Source organism: Bactrocera neohumeralis, unplaced genomic scaffold, assembly GCF_024586455.1.
Source record: "Bactrocera neohumeralis isolate Rockhampton unplaced genomic scaffold, APGP_CSIRO_Bneo_wtdbg2-racon-allhic-juicebox.fasta_v2 cluster10, whole genome shotgun sequence".
Taxonomy (NCBI): domain Eukaryota; kingdom Metazoa; phylum Arthropoda; class Insecta; order Diptera; family Tephritidae; genus Bactrocera; species Bactrocera neohumeralis.
Genome location: NW_026089623.1, coordinates 17,175,272 through 17,195,032, shown reverse-complemented (window position 1 = coordinate 17,195,032; position 19,761 = coordinate 17,175,272). Strand labels below are relative to the sequence as shown.

At 36.2% G+C, this 19,761-nt stretch overlaps 2 protein-coding genes across 2 annotated transcripts; one reads left to right on the top strand and one right to left on the bottom strand.

Annotated features, from left to right (window-relative positions):
- Positions 1–10,138: 10,138 nt before the first annotated feature.
- Positions 10,139–13,020, top strand: LOC126765557 (uncharacterized). Its single transcript, XM_050483167.1, has 5 exons — positions 10,139–10,155; positions 10,213–10,405; positions 10,458–10,781; positions 10,866–10,973; positions 12,937–13,020. The coding sequence occupies exons 1-5, from the start codon at positions 10,139–10,141 to the stop codon at positions 13,018–13,020; spliced, it is 726 nt and encodes a 241-aa protein (XP_050339124.1).
- Positions 13,021–18,284: 5,264 nt separating this feature from the next.
- LOC126765328 (putative nuclease HARBI1) lies at positions 18,285–19,312 on the bottom strand. Its single transcript, XM_050483049.1, has 3 exons — positions 19,083–19,312; positions 18,878–19,025; positions 18,285–18,811 (listed from the first exon to the last, which is right to left on the bottom strand). Exons 1-3 carry the CDS (start codon positions 19,199–19,201, stop codon positions 18,347–18,349), a joined length of 732 nt encoding a protein of 243 aa, XP_050339006.1. The 5' UTR covers positions 19,202–19,312; the 3' UTR covers positions 18,285–18,346.
- Between the last annotated feature and the right edge of the window lie 449 nt (positions 19,313–19,761).

Genomic DNA, 19,761 nt, shown 5'->3' with positions numbered 1-19,761 from the left:
GTTCGATGTTGGATGTATTCGGTGGAATGGCAAAAGAGAGGATTACCACATGCCCATATTTTGGTATGGTTAGTCAACAAAATAACAAGCGAACAAATAGATGACATCATCTCAGCAGAAATTCCTGATCAGGAAATCGATCCAGGTTTATTTGATGTTGTTACAAAAAGTATGATTCATGGACCATGTGGTGTTAAATATTAATTCGCCATGTATGAAAGATCGGAAATGCACGAAGCGGTATCCCAGAGATTTGATTCCCGAGACAATTAATGGAAATGATGGTTACCCATTGTATCGCCGACGTTCAACAGATGATAATGGCAAATCAATCAATCTACGAGTGAATAATCAAGATATTACAGTTGATAATAGGTGGGTTGTCCTCTATTCGCCAATACTATCAAAAGTATTCAAAGCTCATATCAATGTAGAATATTGCAATTCTGTTAAATCGATTAAATATATCTGCAAGTATGTAAATAAAGTCAGCAACATGGCTGTGTTTGGTGTTGCATTGAACCGAAATGATGAAATAACACAAAACAAGACTTGCGTAGTAATGATAAACAGATATTTGGTGGCGCTTTGATTCTGTTGTAATTGGATTGGTTTCAAGTGTCTTTCCAAACATTGCAGAAAATTATCGCAATCATAATTGGTTAGCTGAAAGAGCTATACTCGCCGCTAAAAACAAAGACGTTGGTCAAATGAATGCAGACATTTTAACCCATGTTCCTGGCGAGGTTGTAACATATCAATCAGTTGACACGGTTACGAATCAAGACGAAGCTGTTAATTATCCGACAGAATTTTTGAATTCATTGGATTTACCCGGATTTCCACCTCATCATTTACAATTTAAAGTGGGTGCTCCCATTATTATGCTTCGAAATATAAATCAACCACGATTATGCAATGGGACAAGATTAGCGGTTAAAAAGGTCATGAACAATTTGATCGAAGGAACAGTTTTAAAGGGAAAGTTTAAAGGTGAAGATGTATTGATTCCACGATTTACCTTTTGAATTAAAAAGACTACAGTTTCCAATACGTCTTGCCTTTGCTATTACAATAAATAAAGCGCAAGGGCAATCGTTGGAATTGTGTGGAATTGATTTAGAATATCCTTGCTTTTCACACGGCCAGTTATATGTTTCGTGCTCACGTGTTGGCAAGCCTTCAGTTTTCTTTATCTACACAACAACTCATGACAAAACCAAAAATGTTGTCTACGAAAGAGCTCTAAGATAGTTTAAGTGATACATAGTCTAAGAATGTAAGAAACTAGAATTAAAAGTTGAATAATAGGGAACAAAACCAACTTTATTAAAAACAAGTGTGTTTCTTTTCTTATTTTGTTTTGCCGTGCGAAGCAGGCACAGGGTCCGCTAGTTTAAGCAGAAAATATCGGGTGATTTTTTAAGAGCTTGATAACTTTTTTTAAAAAAAAAACGCATAAAATTTGCAAAATCTCATCGGTTCTTTATTTGAAACGTTAGATTGGTTCATGACATTTACTTTTTGAAGATAATTTCATTTAAATGTTGACCGCGGCTGCGTCTTAGGTAGTCCATTCGGAAAGTCCAATTTTGGGCAACTTTTTCGAGCATTTCGGCCGGAATAGCCCGAAGTTCTTCGGAAATGTTGTCTTCCAAACTAGTTTGGCTTATTCTTTATTTTAGTCTAAAGGCGTTAAATCGCATGATCTTGGTGGCCAACTTACGGGTCCATTTCTTGAGATGAATTGTTCTCCGAAGTTTTCCCTCAAAATGGCCATAGAATCGCGAGCTGTGTGGCATGTAGCGCCATCTTGTTGAAACCACATGTCAACCAAGTTCAGTTCTTCCATTTTTGGCAACAAAAAGTTTGTTAGCATCGAACGATAGCGATCGCCATTCACCGTAACGTTGCGTCCAACAGCATCTTTGAAAAAATACGGTCCAATGATTCCACCAGCGTACAAACCACACCAAACAGTGCATTTTTCGGGATGCATGGGCAGTTGGCCACCAAGATCATTCGATTTAACGCCTTTAGACTATTTTTTGTGGGGCTACGTCAAGTCTAAAGTCTACAGAAATAAGCCAGCAACTATTCCAGCTTTGGAAGACAACATTTCCGAAGAAATTCGGGCTATTCCGGCCGAAATGCTCGAAAAAGTTGCCTAAAATTGGACTTTCCGAATGGACCACCCAAGACGCAGCCGCGGTCAACATTTAAATGAAATTATCTTCAAAAAGTAAATGTCATGAACCAATCTAACGTTTCAAATAAAGAACCGATGAGATTTTGCAAATTTTATGCGTTTTTTTTTTCAAAAAAAGTTATCAAGCTCTTAAAAAATCACCCGATACTTTGAAAAAACAGAGAGAATAAAATATAATATCACAGAAATAACATCGTCGGTATTTTTATTTTCTCCTCCGCTCGAAGAACCAAAACTCGCCAGTCGTTTCTTCTTTTCGCTACGTGGCAACAATTAGAGACTCGAAGCGAAGCTAGGTCTTTCTCCAGCTGGAGTGTTTGCGTCCCTTCGGACAACATGACCTAGACAGCATAGCCGATGTCTCTTAACTCACTGAACTATGTCAATGTCGTCGTATATCTCAAACAGCTCTTCGTTCCATCGAATGCGATATTCACCATAGCCAACGCGAAAAGGACCATAAATCTTCCGCAGAAAGAAAGAAAAGGTTACTCTCTAAACCTCTTAACATCTACTCATTACATGTTGTTATCGTATGCCTCTGCACCATATAGCAGGACGGGAATAATGAATAATTTATAGAGTTTTGTTTTTGATCGTCGAGAGAGGACTTTACTTTTTATCAGTGACGTGGGTGCCTAGTCGCGAGTGCGATGACTGTTTGTTTGATGACAGGAGATATTTCGTCTTGCCCTCGTTCACCACCAGACCCATTTGCTTTGCTTCCTTATCCAGTCTGGAGAAAGCAGAACTAACAGCGCGGATGTTGAGGCCAATGATATCAGTATCATCGGCGTAGGCCAGCAGCTGTATACTCTAAGTTCTGCAGCTCGCATTGTTTTCTCCAGCAGTAGTTTGAAGAAGTAGCATGATACGGAGTCGCCTTGTATGAAACTTTGTTTGGTATCGAACGTCTCAGAGATGTCCTTACCGATCCTGGCGGATCTTTTGGTGTTGCTCAGCGTCAGCTTACACAGACGTTTTAGTTTTGCGGGGATACCAAATTCAAACATCGTGGCATAAAGGCAGCTTGTTTTCGTGCTATCGAAGGCAGCTTTGAAATCGACGAAGAGATGATGAGTGTCCATTCTCTTTTTACGGGTCTCTTCCAAGATATTCCTTTTTTGTGTATTGTGCACTTAAACTCCAATCGTCAGGAATTTTTCGTCTGACAATATTCTGTAAGGAAGCTGATGGTTGTTCCTAATCAGATCTTCACCGTCGTAAAGGCCGGCAATGTTGTTGCTATTCATGGTGCAATGGTAATTCCGCTCCACCGTTATCGATTTAAGAATATGGTTCGTCATCTCCTGCTGTTATGCTTTGATTGCCATTTAAAAGGCTGGAGAAGTGTTCCTTCCGTAATTTTATTATGATCTAGACACCAGTGACTAGATCACCTCTGGGGGTTCTACAAGAGTAGGCTTTGGTATTGAAACCTTCTGTTAGCCGCCGCATTTTTTCGTAGAATTTTCGAGTATTACCCTTGTCGACCAGCTTGTCAAGCTCTTCTTACTCTCGCATTTCGGCCTCTCTCTTTTTTTGTCTGCAAATACGTCACGCTTCCTTTTTCAGCTATCGGTATCTATCTCATCCCGCGTGTGTTGTGGTCGGTCGTAACGTTGCGAGGTAAGCAGTCAGTTTTCTCTCCGTTGCGACACGGCACTCCTCGTCGTACTAGCTGTGCTTTTGCTTTTTCTGAAAACCAATGGTTGCGGTTGAAGCTGTACGTAAGGAGCTTGAAATGTCGTCCCATAGTTCTCTTATACCGAGTTGTTGACGAGTTCTCTCAGAGAGCAGGAGTGCAATTTGATTAGAAAATCGTTCGACTGTATGTTGTGATTGCAGCTTATTTGTGTTTTTTGTGTCCGAGTCGATGTTAGGACCTCGGAGCGCACGCACATCTAAAACACTGGAGACGTGTCTTCCATCTATCACAACATGATCGATCTGGCTGGTGGATTTTCGATCCGAAGACAGCCAGGTAGCCTGATGTATTTTCTTATGCTGAAATCTAGTACTATAGACGGTCATATTTCGGGCCACGGCGATCAGCTTCAACCCATTTGAGGATGTTTCCTCGTGTAGGCTGAATTTACTGACTGTTGTGCCAAAGATACCTTCCTTGCCCACCCTAGCAGTAAAGTCGTCAAGCACGATTTTGACATCGCGGCGGGGCACCTCTCATAAGTGCGCTCCAAGCGCTCATAGAACCATACCCACACCAGTACATAAATTTTACAAAGCTTACGATCCTCGCAAAAATTGACTGTTTGTTGTAAATTTATGGCAAGGTCTCGAAATCATATCTTACTAAAATAATGAACGCATATCATACTGCTGTCAGATTTAGCCTAAAAGCCTCTCGGACGATTTCTCTCAAATATCTGGTAACCGGACGTGGCTTTTTTTCGTTAGTAGATCGTATCGCTTATGTTATTGAACGTTCCGTTAACATCATATGTTTTGACATAACTAAATTTTGGATAAGGAAGTAAATCTACTTAAAACCCGAAAAAACACCATAACTATAAAATCTGGTCTTACGGAGATGTTCTATATGTTAAAGCAAATACAAAAATGGGTAATCAAAAACTCTAGGAAACATACCACTCCCACATCAGTGGTTGCTGTGTTCCGAATCATTTATCAACACGCTTTCTGTATTCTCCAAAAGCTTAACTAGCCTACTTATCTATAATCAGCATTTCCAGAGACGGCCGTTCCATTAAAAAATAACCACTGAAAATTTCTATTTTTCGGATGGGTCAAGAAATAATAATGAAACATCTTTTGCCATAGTCCATGAAAATGGTAATCTGATAGCAAACGGAATTTTACTAGATCAAACTTCACATTACGAGGCTGAAATTCAAACCATCCTTATCGCGTTAAAGTTTGCCACCAACGAAAGCAATACATTTATTATCTGCACAGATAACAAAGCACTACTGCATGGAGTTCATAACTTTGATAACCGCTCACAAGAAATATCTACCATTAGGACTTCCTTAATAAACTTAAAAAAATTAAGGTCATGTGGATCCCAGGTAATGTTGATATCGATTCCTGAAAAAACGAATCAGAATTGAGATATTACAAGCCCCATACGAATGGAAGAAAAAAATTAGTCGCTACAGAAACCTTAATCCAGACAAACAGGCAATAAGGCTAGCAACCAATACTAGAGCAGAAACGAACAAATGTTTTATAAGGCTACACATCTGCACTTGATGAAGATAGAGACAGTTGCAATTTTTGCACAATCACCCCTATCCTTAAACCTTCTCCGATCCACTGTATTTCCATAACCTTCATTACTTCAGGTACTTCATTATACCCTGAATAGGGTATATTAAATTTTGCCACGAAGTTTGTAACACCCAGAAGGAAGCGGCGGAGACCCTATAAAGTATATATTTAAATGATCAGTATGTTGAGCTGAGTCGATTTAGCCATGTCCGTCTGTCTGTCGGTCTGTCGGTCTGTCCATCTATAAATATACGAACTAGTCGCTCAGTTTTGAAATTTTGCAAACGTCATTTTCTCTTCAAGAAGCTGCCCAATTTTTCGGAACTGCCGATATCGGACCACTATAACATATACATAGCTGCCATACAAATTGAACGATCGGATTCAATCTCCTGTATGGAAAATTTTCACATTTGACAATGCATCTTCACAAAAGTTGGCACAGGTTATTTTCTAAGATAGTAATGTAATATACGAAGAAATTGTTCAGATCGGCTTACTATAGCATATAGCTGCAATACAAACTAAACGATTGGAATCTAGTGCTGGGATGGAAAACTTTTGCATTTGACAAGATATATTCACGAAATTTGGTATAGATTATTTTCTAAGGCAACAGGCGCGGCAATAAAATCAGTCTCATTATGTATGGCAGCTATATGTTATAGTTAACCGATCTGAACAATTTCTTTGGACACATTGTTGCCTTAGAAAATAATCTATACCGAATTTCGTGAATATATCTTGTCAAATGCAAAAGTTTTCCATACCAGCACAGATTCTGATCGTTCAGTTTGTATGGCCGATCTGAACAATTTCTTCGCATATTACACTATTATCTTAGAAAATAACCTGTGCCAACTTTTGTGAACATACATCGTCAAATTTGTCAAAGTTTTCCATACAAGAACTTGATTACGATTGTTCAGTTTGTATGGCAGCTTCGTGAACGTTTGCAAAATTTCAAAACGATATCTTAACAAGTAAGGAAGGGCTAAGTTCGGGTGTCACCGAACATTTTATACTCTCGCATGATAAAGTGATAATCGAGATTTCATTATACGTCATTTATATATTTTTCAAATACCGTATTTTTGTAAAGTTTTATTCCGCTATCATCATTAATTCCTAATGTATACATATATTATACAGAGAAGGCATGAGATGGAATTCGAAATAGCGTTATATTGGAAGAAGGCGTGGTTGTGAACCGATTTCACCCATATTTCGTACGTGTCATCAGGGTGTTAAGAAAATATTATATACCGAAATTCATTGAAATCGGTGTAGTAGTTCCTGAGATATGGTTTTTGGTCCATAAGTGGGCGAGGCCACGCCCATTTTCAATTTTTAAAAAAAGCCTGGGTGCAGCTTTCTTCTGCCATTTTTTCCGTAAAATTTAGTGTTTCTGACGTTTTTTGTTAGTCGGTTAACGGACTTTTAGTGATTTTCAACATAATCTTTGTATGGGAGGTGGGCGTGGTTATTATCCGATTTCTTCCATTTTTGAACTGTATATAGAAATGCCTGAAGAAAACGACTCTGTAGAGTTTGGTTGACATAGCTATAGTAGTTTCTGAGATATGTACAAAAAACTTAGTAGGGGGCGGGGCCACGCCCACTTTTCCAAAAAAAACTACGTCCAAATATGCCCCTCCCTAATGCAATCCTTTGTGCTAAATTTCACTTTAATATCTTTATTTATGGCTTAGTTATGACACTTTATAGGTTTTCGGTTTCCGCCATTTTGTGGGCGTGGCAGTGGGCTGATTTTGCCCATCTTCGAACTTAACCTTCTTATGGAGCCAAGAAATACGTGTACCAAGTTTCATCATGATATCTCAATTTTTACTCAAGTTACAGCTTGCACGGACGGACGGACAGACGGACGGACGGACAGACGGACGGACAGACAGACATCCGGATTTCGACTCTACTCGTCACCCTGATCACTTTGGTATATATAACCCTATATCTGACTCTTTTAGTTTTAGGACTTACAAGCAACCGTTATGTGAACAAAACTATAACACTCTCCTTAGCAACATTGTTGCGAGAGTATAAAAACTGAGGGACTAGTTCGTATATATACAGACAGACGGACATGGCTAATCGACTCAGCTCAACATACTGATCATTTATATATATACTTTATAGGGTCTCCGACCCTTCCTTCTGGGTGTTACAAACTTCGTGACAATCTTAATATACCCTGTTCAGGGTATAATTAATAACAAACAATTTTATAAAAACAACTTATTAATTTGGATGTTTTAACGTGGTTACTCTTTATAGTGAAAAATAAATTAATCGATTTGGCATACTTTATTAATTGCTGTATATGTTTATACACTTTTGGCCACGCAAAGCTTACCGCGATACTTTCTACATTTTTCGGACTTTTTTCGTCGTTTGGGATTTTGTTCAATTTTTTTTTTATGTTTTTAGTAAACATAAGTAAATTAAATTAAATTGTATCATTATAATTATAGATTTTAATTTATTACGTTTAATTAGTAAAACACAAATTAGCTTTTTTGTGCTTATACAGAAATGGCCGATTTTATTGATTTTAATGTAATAACGCGATTAAACTGCGTGTTTCAATTAAAAATGTATTGAAATTAAAAAAAAAAATCAAAAAAAATAATTTTTTCGTCGCATATCAGTCTCTTATAAACTTTGCGTGGCCACAAGTGTATATTCAAATATAAATATGTATGTATTTTAATTGTTTATTAATTTATTCGATTTTGTTATTATTTTCCTAATTACACATGTTTAATTAACAAATTTTTAGTTATATTTGGTAAAATCGAAATATCGAAATATCTAGTTTTATTTTTATGTTGTATTCTACAATTTTTAAAATGTTTTATGATTTTATACATAGCATAGGTCTATCACCTAAAAGGGAACCAATAGTACCGAAAATGCAAAGCTTCCAATAATTTTAATCAATCAATTTACAGCCCTATTCTGAAAAAACCTCTCAACTGAGTTGAGAGGAAAATTTGAGAGATTTCTTGTGAGGCATATTTTGTGAGGCTATTCTTGCTCAAACCTCATAAGAAAAAAGCTTAAAAAAGTCACCACGTGAGGTAAAAAGCTTTTTGCTGTCAAACAGCTGTTTTAATAAAAATAAACAAACAAAAACACAAATGGATAATAAAGATAGTTATGCGTCTGTGCTTGAGGGTGAAACAATCCCAATATGGGTACAATCGATTGCGCCGATTGTGCCCTTGATCCCAAATTTCATGCAAAATCTTTAAGAGAAAATTTATTTATTTATTTATATTTATTTTTATTTATTTATCTTGCCCCTTCTTTGTATCTGAAACATCCTGCGCGCTTGAAGGGAAATAAATTTCACTGCCCTTAACATCCATTATTAATTTCGAAATAAAGTGCAGAGCTCCAGACACAGAGGACCTGCTCATAGAGAGCATATAACTATTACCAACGAATTTTTGGTAAGAGCCATGCCCGTAAAAATACAAACACGCCAGGAAACGCAGATCAAAAGATATACTCGACTTCTGCACATCATGCGGCACCAATTCACCTATAAGTACTTTACATAGCGATTTTGGGAATCGAAATGTATTTATAATTGTTGTGTCTTGCATAGTAAAAGGATCGCTTTTGTCTCGTAAACCCTTCAAAATTTTCCTCCTACCCCCGATTCCCCCTCCTCAACAATTGTCGCATACACAAAGAACAGTTCCTCCATGCTATAACATAACATCCATAACACTCAAATATTTATTAAAAAATGTCAAATATTGATGTAAAACAAAACAAACCCAGATGTTTTGTATTATGACGGCTGCTTTCACACGTCACAGATATTTGTGATAATAGTGAGCATTTGAGCTTTTGAATTTTCGCCAGAATAAGGTAACCCTCACTATAGTGAGAAACATCACTGTAGTGAGGTTGGTGACTTTTGTGAGGGCATGAGAATAGGGCTGTTAGTTACTTATACTTCATTTACTACTCCATAGCAGCAAAATTTCTAGAATTATTGCTATGCTATAGTTATCGCTCTCACTTTGTCGGGAGCCATAGCATAACAATGTAAAAGTATGTGCTCTGATCTGCTCGGAGTTTTGTTAGGTAAATAACTACATATATCTGTAGCAATAGCCAAAAATGAAGAGCTGTGCTATGCTCTGGCGCAGCGGTACCAAAAAATTTGGAGCGATAGTAGAGCAGAGCAAATTAAAATTTTCATGTGTAGCATGTGTAGCACATGAAAATTTTAATTAGCTCTGCTCCACTACCGCTCCTAATTTATTGCTACAGCTATAGTTTTTTACCTAACAAAACTCCGAGCACAACAGAGGACATACTTTTACATTGTTATGCTATGGCCCAGTTATGGCTCCCGACAAAGTGAGAGCGGTAGCAAAAGCAAAATGAAGTGCTTAGGGATTAGCGTAGTATTTTAAACGCCACTTATACTATACTAACACCCCTATTCTGTGCTTTTGACAAATTAATAAAATATTGACAATTAACTCAAATATTTAACAAGCGAGAAATATTTTGGTATTCTGTGGCAATCTTGATAAAAGTAAAAGCTTCAATTCGTAAAGCTTTCCCCACACGTATGGTGAAAAAATAATGTAAATAGAAAACAGCTGATTTCTATTCAAATTATTCGTTAAAATGGACAGTTCTGCAACGTAAGTTTCCAAATTTTAATTATTAACAAAATTTATAATTTAACTTTTATTTTATAGTAAGCCCAAGCACGAAAGAGCTACGCACGAGCAGCTGGAGGCATATATGTTGTTTTGCCAAGCACCCCCAGAAATTAGTACGGGGAAAAATTGCCCAAAAACGCCTCAACGGATGAAGGAGTTGTGGCAACAGCTGGCAGAGCAACTTAATTCGTGCAGAGGACCAATACGAAGTGCTGCAAAATGGAAAGAGGTAACATTTTAGTTTATTTTTCGTTTATTTATTATATTGTGTCAATTTATAGACGTTAGGCGTTTGGAAAAGCCAACTGCGCACTCGAGCAAGGCGGTTGAAAATGACTCAAAGGCTCACAGGTGGAGGTCAAAGGTTCCAAGCCGATGACTTCGAAGAAATGGCTTTGTCTACATTTGGCTCGGCCGCTGTTGATGGGATGCAAAATGTACAAAGCCTAGGTTTAACGCCAATTGAGCAAACGGATGAATGCCCAATTTCATCACCCACGGGTAGTCCTCAACAATTATGCAGTAAGGTAGATGCAAGCCCAAATCCCGAACACCATACAGCAAGTCCATCGACACCATCTACGTATCTTAGCTTAGAAAACCAGGTAAGTTTTCATTATGATACAATTACAAAATACATATATAATTTTTTTTGCAATTTCTTATTATTTTCTTATTTTTCTTTTTAGGATGCTTCAACTTTGGTGCTATCACGAAGTGCACGAAATAAGCTTATCAGCGCTTTGATAGCTGATATACCAAAAAGGAATGCTGCTGAGGAAGAGAGGCGACGCACAGTGGGGTAAATGGTGCTCAAAATGGAGATTAATTCCCACAAGTCTTCTAGTTATGGAAAAGTTATTTTTTTAGTTAATTAATCATAAAGAAGTAAGAAAATAATGCAATTCGAGTTTTTTGATTATTTTTTTATATCTTCAAAAACAAAAATATGCTGAACATCGGTTTTCTAAATTTTTAATTTTCTTAAGCTTCAAATTTTATTTAAAATAAATATATAAACTATTCCTTCATCACCATAATCATATTCATGCTCATTGTCGCCTTCGCTTGAATTTTTATCATCGCCTTCATCATCATGGTCATCATCAACTTCATTATTATTGCCACTCTCTATCACGATCAACTCTAATGCTTCTTCGGGTAAATCCTGCACTTTTTTTTGGTAATTCTCTTGTGGTTGATATAACGGGGTCAGAACTGATTAAAAGTCTGTTAAATATGTCTTCATTTGTTTTTTTTTCTGCTGTATTTGCGAGAAAAATGTTCTCTAAAATTCTTAAAATCTTTGTTTCGCGCTTCCTGAGCTTCTTCTGTTAATTGTCCGATTGGCAACATAGCGTGCGATATTATCTCTGGTCCATGGATAAAATATTTGTGAAGTGTTGGAGGCATGTTATACCAAGGATAACATTCAACGAAATATTTTGCTGTATTTAAAGCGTAGTCACGAAACTTCTGTACCTCAATATCGTGCCCACTAGAAACAACTACGAGTATTGTATGCATCTTTTTAATCAAATTTATGTCAACTTTAGTAATTGCTGCTGACATCTCGGGATTTTGAAAGAAACGCCTAGCTGTATTGCCATCGTTAGAATTCCCAAAGCCAGGTTTCGGTTGGTCAACAATCAGACCAATTTTATCTTTAAATCCTTTTTGAATCCGTGCTTTATTTTCCGAAACTAATAGAAAAAAATTTCAAAAATTTTCATTAAATTTATCACAGCTAGAGTTTTTCATTATGTCATAAAGACTTTGACGAGGAACCCAAATTACATTAGAACTAGTTTCTATAAGGAAGATAATAGTATTTTTATCCTCTTTAAATGTAGTCAATGTCGGTATCGCTTTTACCATATTAGTTAAATATAGTACATCACTATTGTTATTTCTCTCGACTACACATGACATACAAACATTAGTAATAAAAATTGCGCGGGAAAAAACAATGTCGGTTATCATGATTTTACATATACCCTAAACCTTAGATAAGAACCTTATGCCATACTAATTAATTATTACAAAATGTAAGAAATCAAAATTTTATTTCAAAAATGTATGTGATGATGTTTATTATTATACATACGTAAGTAAAACGCGAATTTAAGACTATTTAAGAATATGTTCTTATGCATTTAAACTGCCGCTTATCGTAACGTAGAGTGTGAACAAAGCAAACAGTCATCCACTGAACAACAAAAACAATAACAACCCTTTTTTTTGCAATTGCTGTATTTGTTCTTCTTCTGCCTTGAGAAATTCGTGTATATTTGACCAGTCAGTTCGCAAAAAGAAATGAATATACTGAGAAAGTGCGCAGTATTGGCGCAACTTTGTTTTTATAAAAAGAAACTACAACAGCTATAGATTACAGGAATGAAACAAGAGTTGCTTTACCCCGCTTAACTCACAACTAAAATTAAAATACTTAGAGACACGTAAAACCACAAATGAAATCTTTTTGTATTTACTAAATTACCTGTTAAAGAAAATAAAAAACTTCGAAAAATTAAAAAAATCACGTACTATATCACTGTGCGCATACAAAAAGAAATAAACTTGCAATTTTCAGAGAATATTACAAGAAAACTGCAAATTTTTTCGCCAAATATTTTTTCAGTTAGTGATGTAGAATTTTATCTACTTTTGTTTGATACCAAAAATTTACTTGTACATTTAATTTTGATTTTTGAATTAATCTCCAAAATCGACACATTTTACCCCAATGTGTGACGGGAGCATCGTGAAATGATGCAGGCCATTCAAGGCCTAACTAGTTCTATAACAGAACTTATAAAATCGTTTAATAGTAATAAAAAATAATATCTAAAGTTTAATTAAAATTGAAATAACGTATGTGTAACATTTTTATTGAATTAAGTTCGGTTTTTTGTTTTATAATAGAACTAGCGTTACCCGGCGCGCTCCTCTACGCAAAAAATTGATTGCTTAAAAGATGATTTCTTAACACAATAATGAAAAAGAAAAGCAATGTTCAATTTAATACAATTGTATACACAACATTTTTTGTTTTATTTTGTGGTGCATAAATAAACAAATTTTTCGTGGCTCCAACTCTCGGATGCAACGTACAGTTGACCGTGAGAAAAGCAAGCTTCCTCTAAATTAACTCCACACACCTGGAGCGTTTGCCCTTGAGCTTTGTTGACGGTCATAGCAAAAGATAGCCGAACAGGAAATTGAAGACGTTTAAATTCGAATGGCATGTCCGTTGGTATTAATGGGATGCGCGGTATTAGTACAATTTCACCTTTTGCTTTGCCAGTGAGAATTGTTGCTTGAATTAAATTTGGCATCAATTTCTTCACTGAAAGTCTCGTCCCATTACAAAGTTTCGGTGCATTAAGATTTCGAAGAAGTATAATCGATGAACCAACTTTCAAATTCAAATTATGCGGTGGCATGCCTGGTGGTTCCAAAGAATTTAAAAATTCAACCGGATAATTGACTGCGTCTTCATCATTCATAGCAGTATCAAAGGATTTATACGTTTCCGAATTACCTGACAATTTTTCCTGGATGTGGAAATTGATTTCATTGACATTGACATTTTTTGGTGCTAAAATTGCACGTTCTCATAACCAATCATGGTTATTATAATTTTGAGCAATATTTGGAAAAACGCGATCAATGAGTTCTTCTTTTGATGATACAATTATTGAAAAATTATTCGGTAACGTGATAAACCCATTTTGATCACTTGCCATTTACATATTGTGGAGTATACGTTTGCACGAACGCACGCAATTCATTACGATCGAATTGCAGTTCGCGTTGCAATTCTCGTTCAAATAAATCATGCATTGGACGATTTGGTGGAGTCAATCCTAATTGCCCTAATGCCTTATTTGCAATCGTAAGGCACAAATCTTCGATCATTATCAAGGCTTCATTATACATTTCCAATGTCAGCAGCATTGCAGGATCATTGGAACGATGTCGAAGTCGAACCAAAATGTCTTCAGCCATGAAATCTTTGTATTTATTCCACAATTCCAGTGGATTTGATGGAAAACAAATTGATATTACGATCACAAATAACATACGAGTTTGAATTGGTGGAGAAACAATTGATGCATCACGAAGCGTAGCATCCCAATGCGTATCATCTTCCAGCAAATGCAAGTGTTGACATGCTTCACGGTATGTTGCGCACAATTGACCAGTAACAGTTCGTAAATGTTGGAATGATTGAGGTCCATGTACGTTCACCAACAAAATTCGCAAGTAAAAACATTCAACATTAGCTGGACTAACTGTAAAAATGCGTCCCAAAGCATCTGTTCGAAAAATACCTGGATAACCATCAACAGGTGTGCCTTGTTTGCGATGTTGAAATTTTTTTGTTGATGCATTCCATGTGAAATAGTGAGACACTTCCGAATATAGCAAAGTCCTGGAAAATTCATCAGTTTCACATAACTGGAAATAAGCTGTCAGTGTAGTTACTGGTGGCTCTACTACTCTTTGTTCGGCTTTTGCAGCAGTGTAGTAAACACGTTGGTCGTTTTCAAGATGAACTGCCAAATGTACAACAACCGGATGTCTGTCATGAATTGGAAACGATAAAATACGCCATACAGCTTCATTCGTACTAATATAACGCCCCATTTGGTACTGCAAAATTTCGTCATGATTATTCTCAGGAGCCACTCCAAAAACAGCCATATTGCTGCCCTTATTCACATACTTGCAAATATATTTGATTGATTTTACAGAATTGCAATATTCTACATTGTTGTGAGCGTTTAACATTTTTGACAGCATCGATGAGTACGGAACTATCCACCGGTTATCGATTTCAACATCTTGATTTTTAATTTTAATTACAGTTGATTTACCGTTGTCTTCAGTTGATCGTCGACGATACTGTGATACTGATATCCATCATCTCCTGTAATTGTTTCAGCAATCAATTGCTTTGGAAAACGTTTCGAACATTTACCATCAATCATACAAAGTAGATTTCGATTAATATCACCACAGAGACCGTGAATCATATTTTTCGTGACAACTTCGAATAATCCTGGCGATGGTTTGATCTGGAATTTCGGCAGATATGACGGTATCAATCATATCATGGGTTATTTTGTTTACGCACCAAATCAAAATATGTGCCTGAGGTAAGCCTCTTTTTTGCCACTCTATGGTATACATAAAGCACCGCACTTCTCCAAATACAAGGAGTTTGACAATCAGATCCATTAATTTTTTCAATTTTTGTTGGAATACACGGGCAGTTATGTCATGCCGATCTTTTGGCACCTGACCATCAAGTAAACAATCAGACACATCGATCCACTTCGGGTTGCACGTAAATGTTATGAATAGATCCGGTCGTCCATAATTTCGTACATGTTCATGCATATGACGTGGGCCACCAACATATGATTATGGTAAAATTGTTAAACGGCCGATATCATTCACATTTACATCATTGATTATTGCGTCACGCAAATATATGTATTCCTCTGATCTTAATCGGGCTTGATTGTAACGGATGAAATTTAATCGCTCACTTTCAATTTTGGCGTACATATCGATGATATATTGATGCGAAAGTTGATTGCATCGCAAAATAAAATTTGTTTCTGAGGGCGAATCATCAATCGGTACGAATAAAAATTCATCGCACTGACTTTTTCTGTTGATTCTTGACCTGTATTGCAAAAATTAATTAGCGAATGAAAATGATTTATAAATCATATTTAGCACATTCGCGTAAATTGCGGGAATTCCCGTCATTCATATTTCCTTCAATAAAACAATTGCGGGAATTCCCGCGCTATTTGAATAGCTATTGATAGGCTTTTCTACCGTCAAAAATGGTTCACTTCTTATCACTTCACATTTTTAGTGTTGGTAAAGTCGTGAACTACCATCCCTAACAGGCCAACCGCAATTCAAACAAATTTAATTTGGGGAATCCCCATTCAAGGTTAACGTGCCAGTCATTTGAGGTTTGTTGAGGGGAAGTTTCAATAAAACGAAATGCGGGAAATCCCGACAAAAGTGCATAGGAAATTCATGTGGTAATGGCGGGAATTCCCTAATTTGTTCAGACTATTTAAAAAAATTAACCTGTAGAAAAAAAGCGGGAATTCCCGCTCTTCAATTTTGTATGGAAAAATTAAGTGATTATCTGGCAGCCACCCGCTAAATTCAAATGAACGCGAACGTGTTAAACAAAATAAAATGTAAATGTACCAGTTGTTGGATTTATCATTGGTATGTTGATGTGATAGCCATCGTCCCCTCTCCAAAACAAAATGGGGTATTGCAATGCATCATAACAGCGATGGAGTTCTGAAATACGTTGTAAATTCTCATTTCTACGATACAAAACAATGTCTCGTGACTGAAACTGTTCGCCAACCACAACAATGGCTACTTCATCAATCGTTGGAGCATTGAATCGTCTGGTGTGCTCCCCAATTGGTGTTTTATCGGCTTTTATTATGATTTTGTGGCCATCGGAGGGCATCCGTTCGAGTGCCACTTTAAACAATTTCACCAAATCATTGTGTTGATGAAAAAATGTTTGCAATTCATTCACGATTGATCTTCTCGTATTCGTCGAAATTGCACAGCGCTTATTTAATTCACGATTCTCACCATCAATGAAATATATTTGCAAAAATTTATGATCATCATCTGGGAATGGTAGCAAAGACCCAGCCTTATGGTATAATTGACCTTGAATCGGTAACGGTCGAGAAATATATATAGATGATAACGGATCTTTATTTCTAAAAACATCGAACACAGGGACGGCACATAAATTAAAAATGATATTGCTAATTCCACACGAAGAAATCACCTTAAACGTCGGCATAAATCCATCTTTTATGATATTTGTAGCTCCAAAAGATGTCATTTGAAAGCATGAATTGTATTTTTGAATATTTAAGAGGAAATGCTTTGACGTTGGCGAATTACCAAAAACCAATGAATGCAAAGGTTCTGGCGGAAGTTCTAGCACCGGTAATTTGACTTTCCCACCAGCACAACACATGCCAGGCGTTTCGTTTATGAATTTAAATGCTTTGCAATGTATATGTACATTCTATATTCATCTGGCCAATGTAGGCATACATGCTGTAATCAATGGTGGCATCGTAATTGAAAGCCGCGTGTTCCATTTGACGTATATCATAAACGGACGTACGCCCACGACGGTTTCTTGGTGCTTCACTCTTATCCAAGTGAGTTCTCCGTCTGTGTCGTTGTGTTTCCATTTCATTTCGTCGAACACGATCTTCTTCACTTTGTGATCATCGATTTAACGCTGTAGCATTTGATTGACGTGAACGTCTGCCAATGTTTGGTCGTCTTGAACGTGGCATTCTTTCAGTACAGTGTATGACTAATTGAATGTAAAAGCAATACATTGAAAATTATTTCTAGAAAAAATTATACATTTAATTCAAACTTCAATGTGTGTGCGTGGAAATATGAATTCACATACACTCACACTGGACATAACCTCAATTGTGCAAATAAAGAAAACACTCACCGATATCAAATTAAAATTGTGAAAATTAAGTAACGCTTGGCAATTGAACTATATATATAAAAATGAAGCAATTAAAATACAATTAAAAAAGAAACACATGGTTAACACTCACCAAAAGTATGTTTGTTCAAAATGAGAGCAAGATATAAAAGAACTCAAAGCACATAAGAAAACTGTCAACTGAATTCCAATGACAGCAAATTAATACTCTGTACGCAATGAGAGCACGATGTAAAATTGATAAATCGTATTGAAAATAATTGATTTTGGTACAGTGTATTTACTCACAAAAAATGTCAAACTCAGGAACGGCTGCACCGATTCCAAACAAACTTCACACAAACCACCTCCTTATAGATAGGAACGAACTCTAAAATTTTTGTGTCAATCGATTCGGCGGTTCTTGAGTTATAAGATTACCAAGGAAATGTAACTTCTTTTTATATATATAGATAAAAAAAAAATGGAATGGAAATTTCAATTTGTTTTCTTTTAACAAAAAGGATAAATAAATAATCAAACAATGGAAGTAAGTAGTGTATTTCGAAAGTCGAATTGTGAGAAAATTTTATATGTACATAAGAATATGGATTGGCTTCTGTATATATATAACTAAAGAATTGATATATATCTTGATCTTGTTCTTTCACCTTCGCGCACGTACTGTGAAGAGTTATAATCATTAATTGGAGAATCAAAGTCTTCTGCAACCCCGTCATCTATTTCGTTGAACGTAATGCCTGAATAATGTAGAACTCGGTGCTTCAACAAACATCTGAAGCGAGATTTTAAAACACCAAATGCTCTCTCTATGCAGTTTCTTGCAGAACCATGTAATTTGTTGTATTTTTGCTCTTTATGGGTATTAGGTGTTCCCACTGGTGTTAAAAGCCACGGTTCTAGAGGATAACCTTGATCGCCAAGAAGCCAAGATTCTCTCCGTTGTTGCTCAGACGTATTAGTATGCTGACGAATGAGATCTTCTCGTAGGTCAGAAGTTGCCCAAATTCCAGAGTCATATGTTGCACCCGGAAATTTAGCATTTATAAATGTAAAACGTAATCGGTGATCGCAAACCTAAAAAAAGACACATTCAAAAATTGCATTGGCATATATGTATGTGCATACAAAAACAAAACTTACTGCTTCAACATTGATACTGTAGAATGCTTTTCTATTTAAATATAAATTAAGAGGACGTTCGACATTATTTGATGGTGGAGCAATGATAGCAATATATGTGCAGTCAATTGCTCCTATGGTGCTTTTTATTCCAAATTTTCTAAAAAATCTGAAATATATTTCAAATAAATTAGCATATTATTATTTGTATTACAATAATACTTGCCCCGTTTTTATAAAAGTTTCTTCCTCTATTGAACTGGGAAACTTTATTTCTCCTCCCTTCACCTTCACAATAAGTTTTGCTACAGCTCGCAGACTTCTCGAAAGGGATGACTGACTCATGGGCAAGTTGACGTTGTTACCTACACATTTCTGATATGAGCCGTGTCCAAAGAAGTTCAAAGCTGCTAGAACCCTTACAGTTAAAGGTAGTAACGTTTTCTGATTATCATGTGCCAGTTCATCAATTAGGCGGCGGCAAATTTCACGAGTTAATCTAAAATTTTGCACAAAGGTATTCTCGCTCAAAGAAAATGGATTGCTATCGTCGCGTAAACTTTTTAAATGCCGCGCGCGATTCCTATTCTAACAATTTTCATCTTCGTTTAACAATAATAACAAAAGTAAAATATCTTCCATTTTCACAACAAGATGCACAATCAATATTTAATTCATAACGAGCACTGCTGTCAAGAGCATTTGACAGCTTAACAACTTATAAAGAAAAGAGCTTTTTATTTCAGACACAGAATACCAAATGCTTGATAAATGTAAAACTTTGACAAATTAGAAATATGTTGAATTTGTCAAGTGCACAGAATAGGGGTGTAAATGTCCAGTGTGTAACGTTTCAACTCTGGCATTACTGCCCAAAGCAATAAATAGCCTACAATATTTTGCTC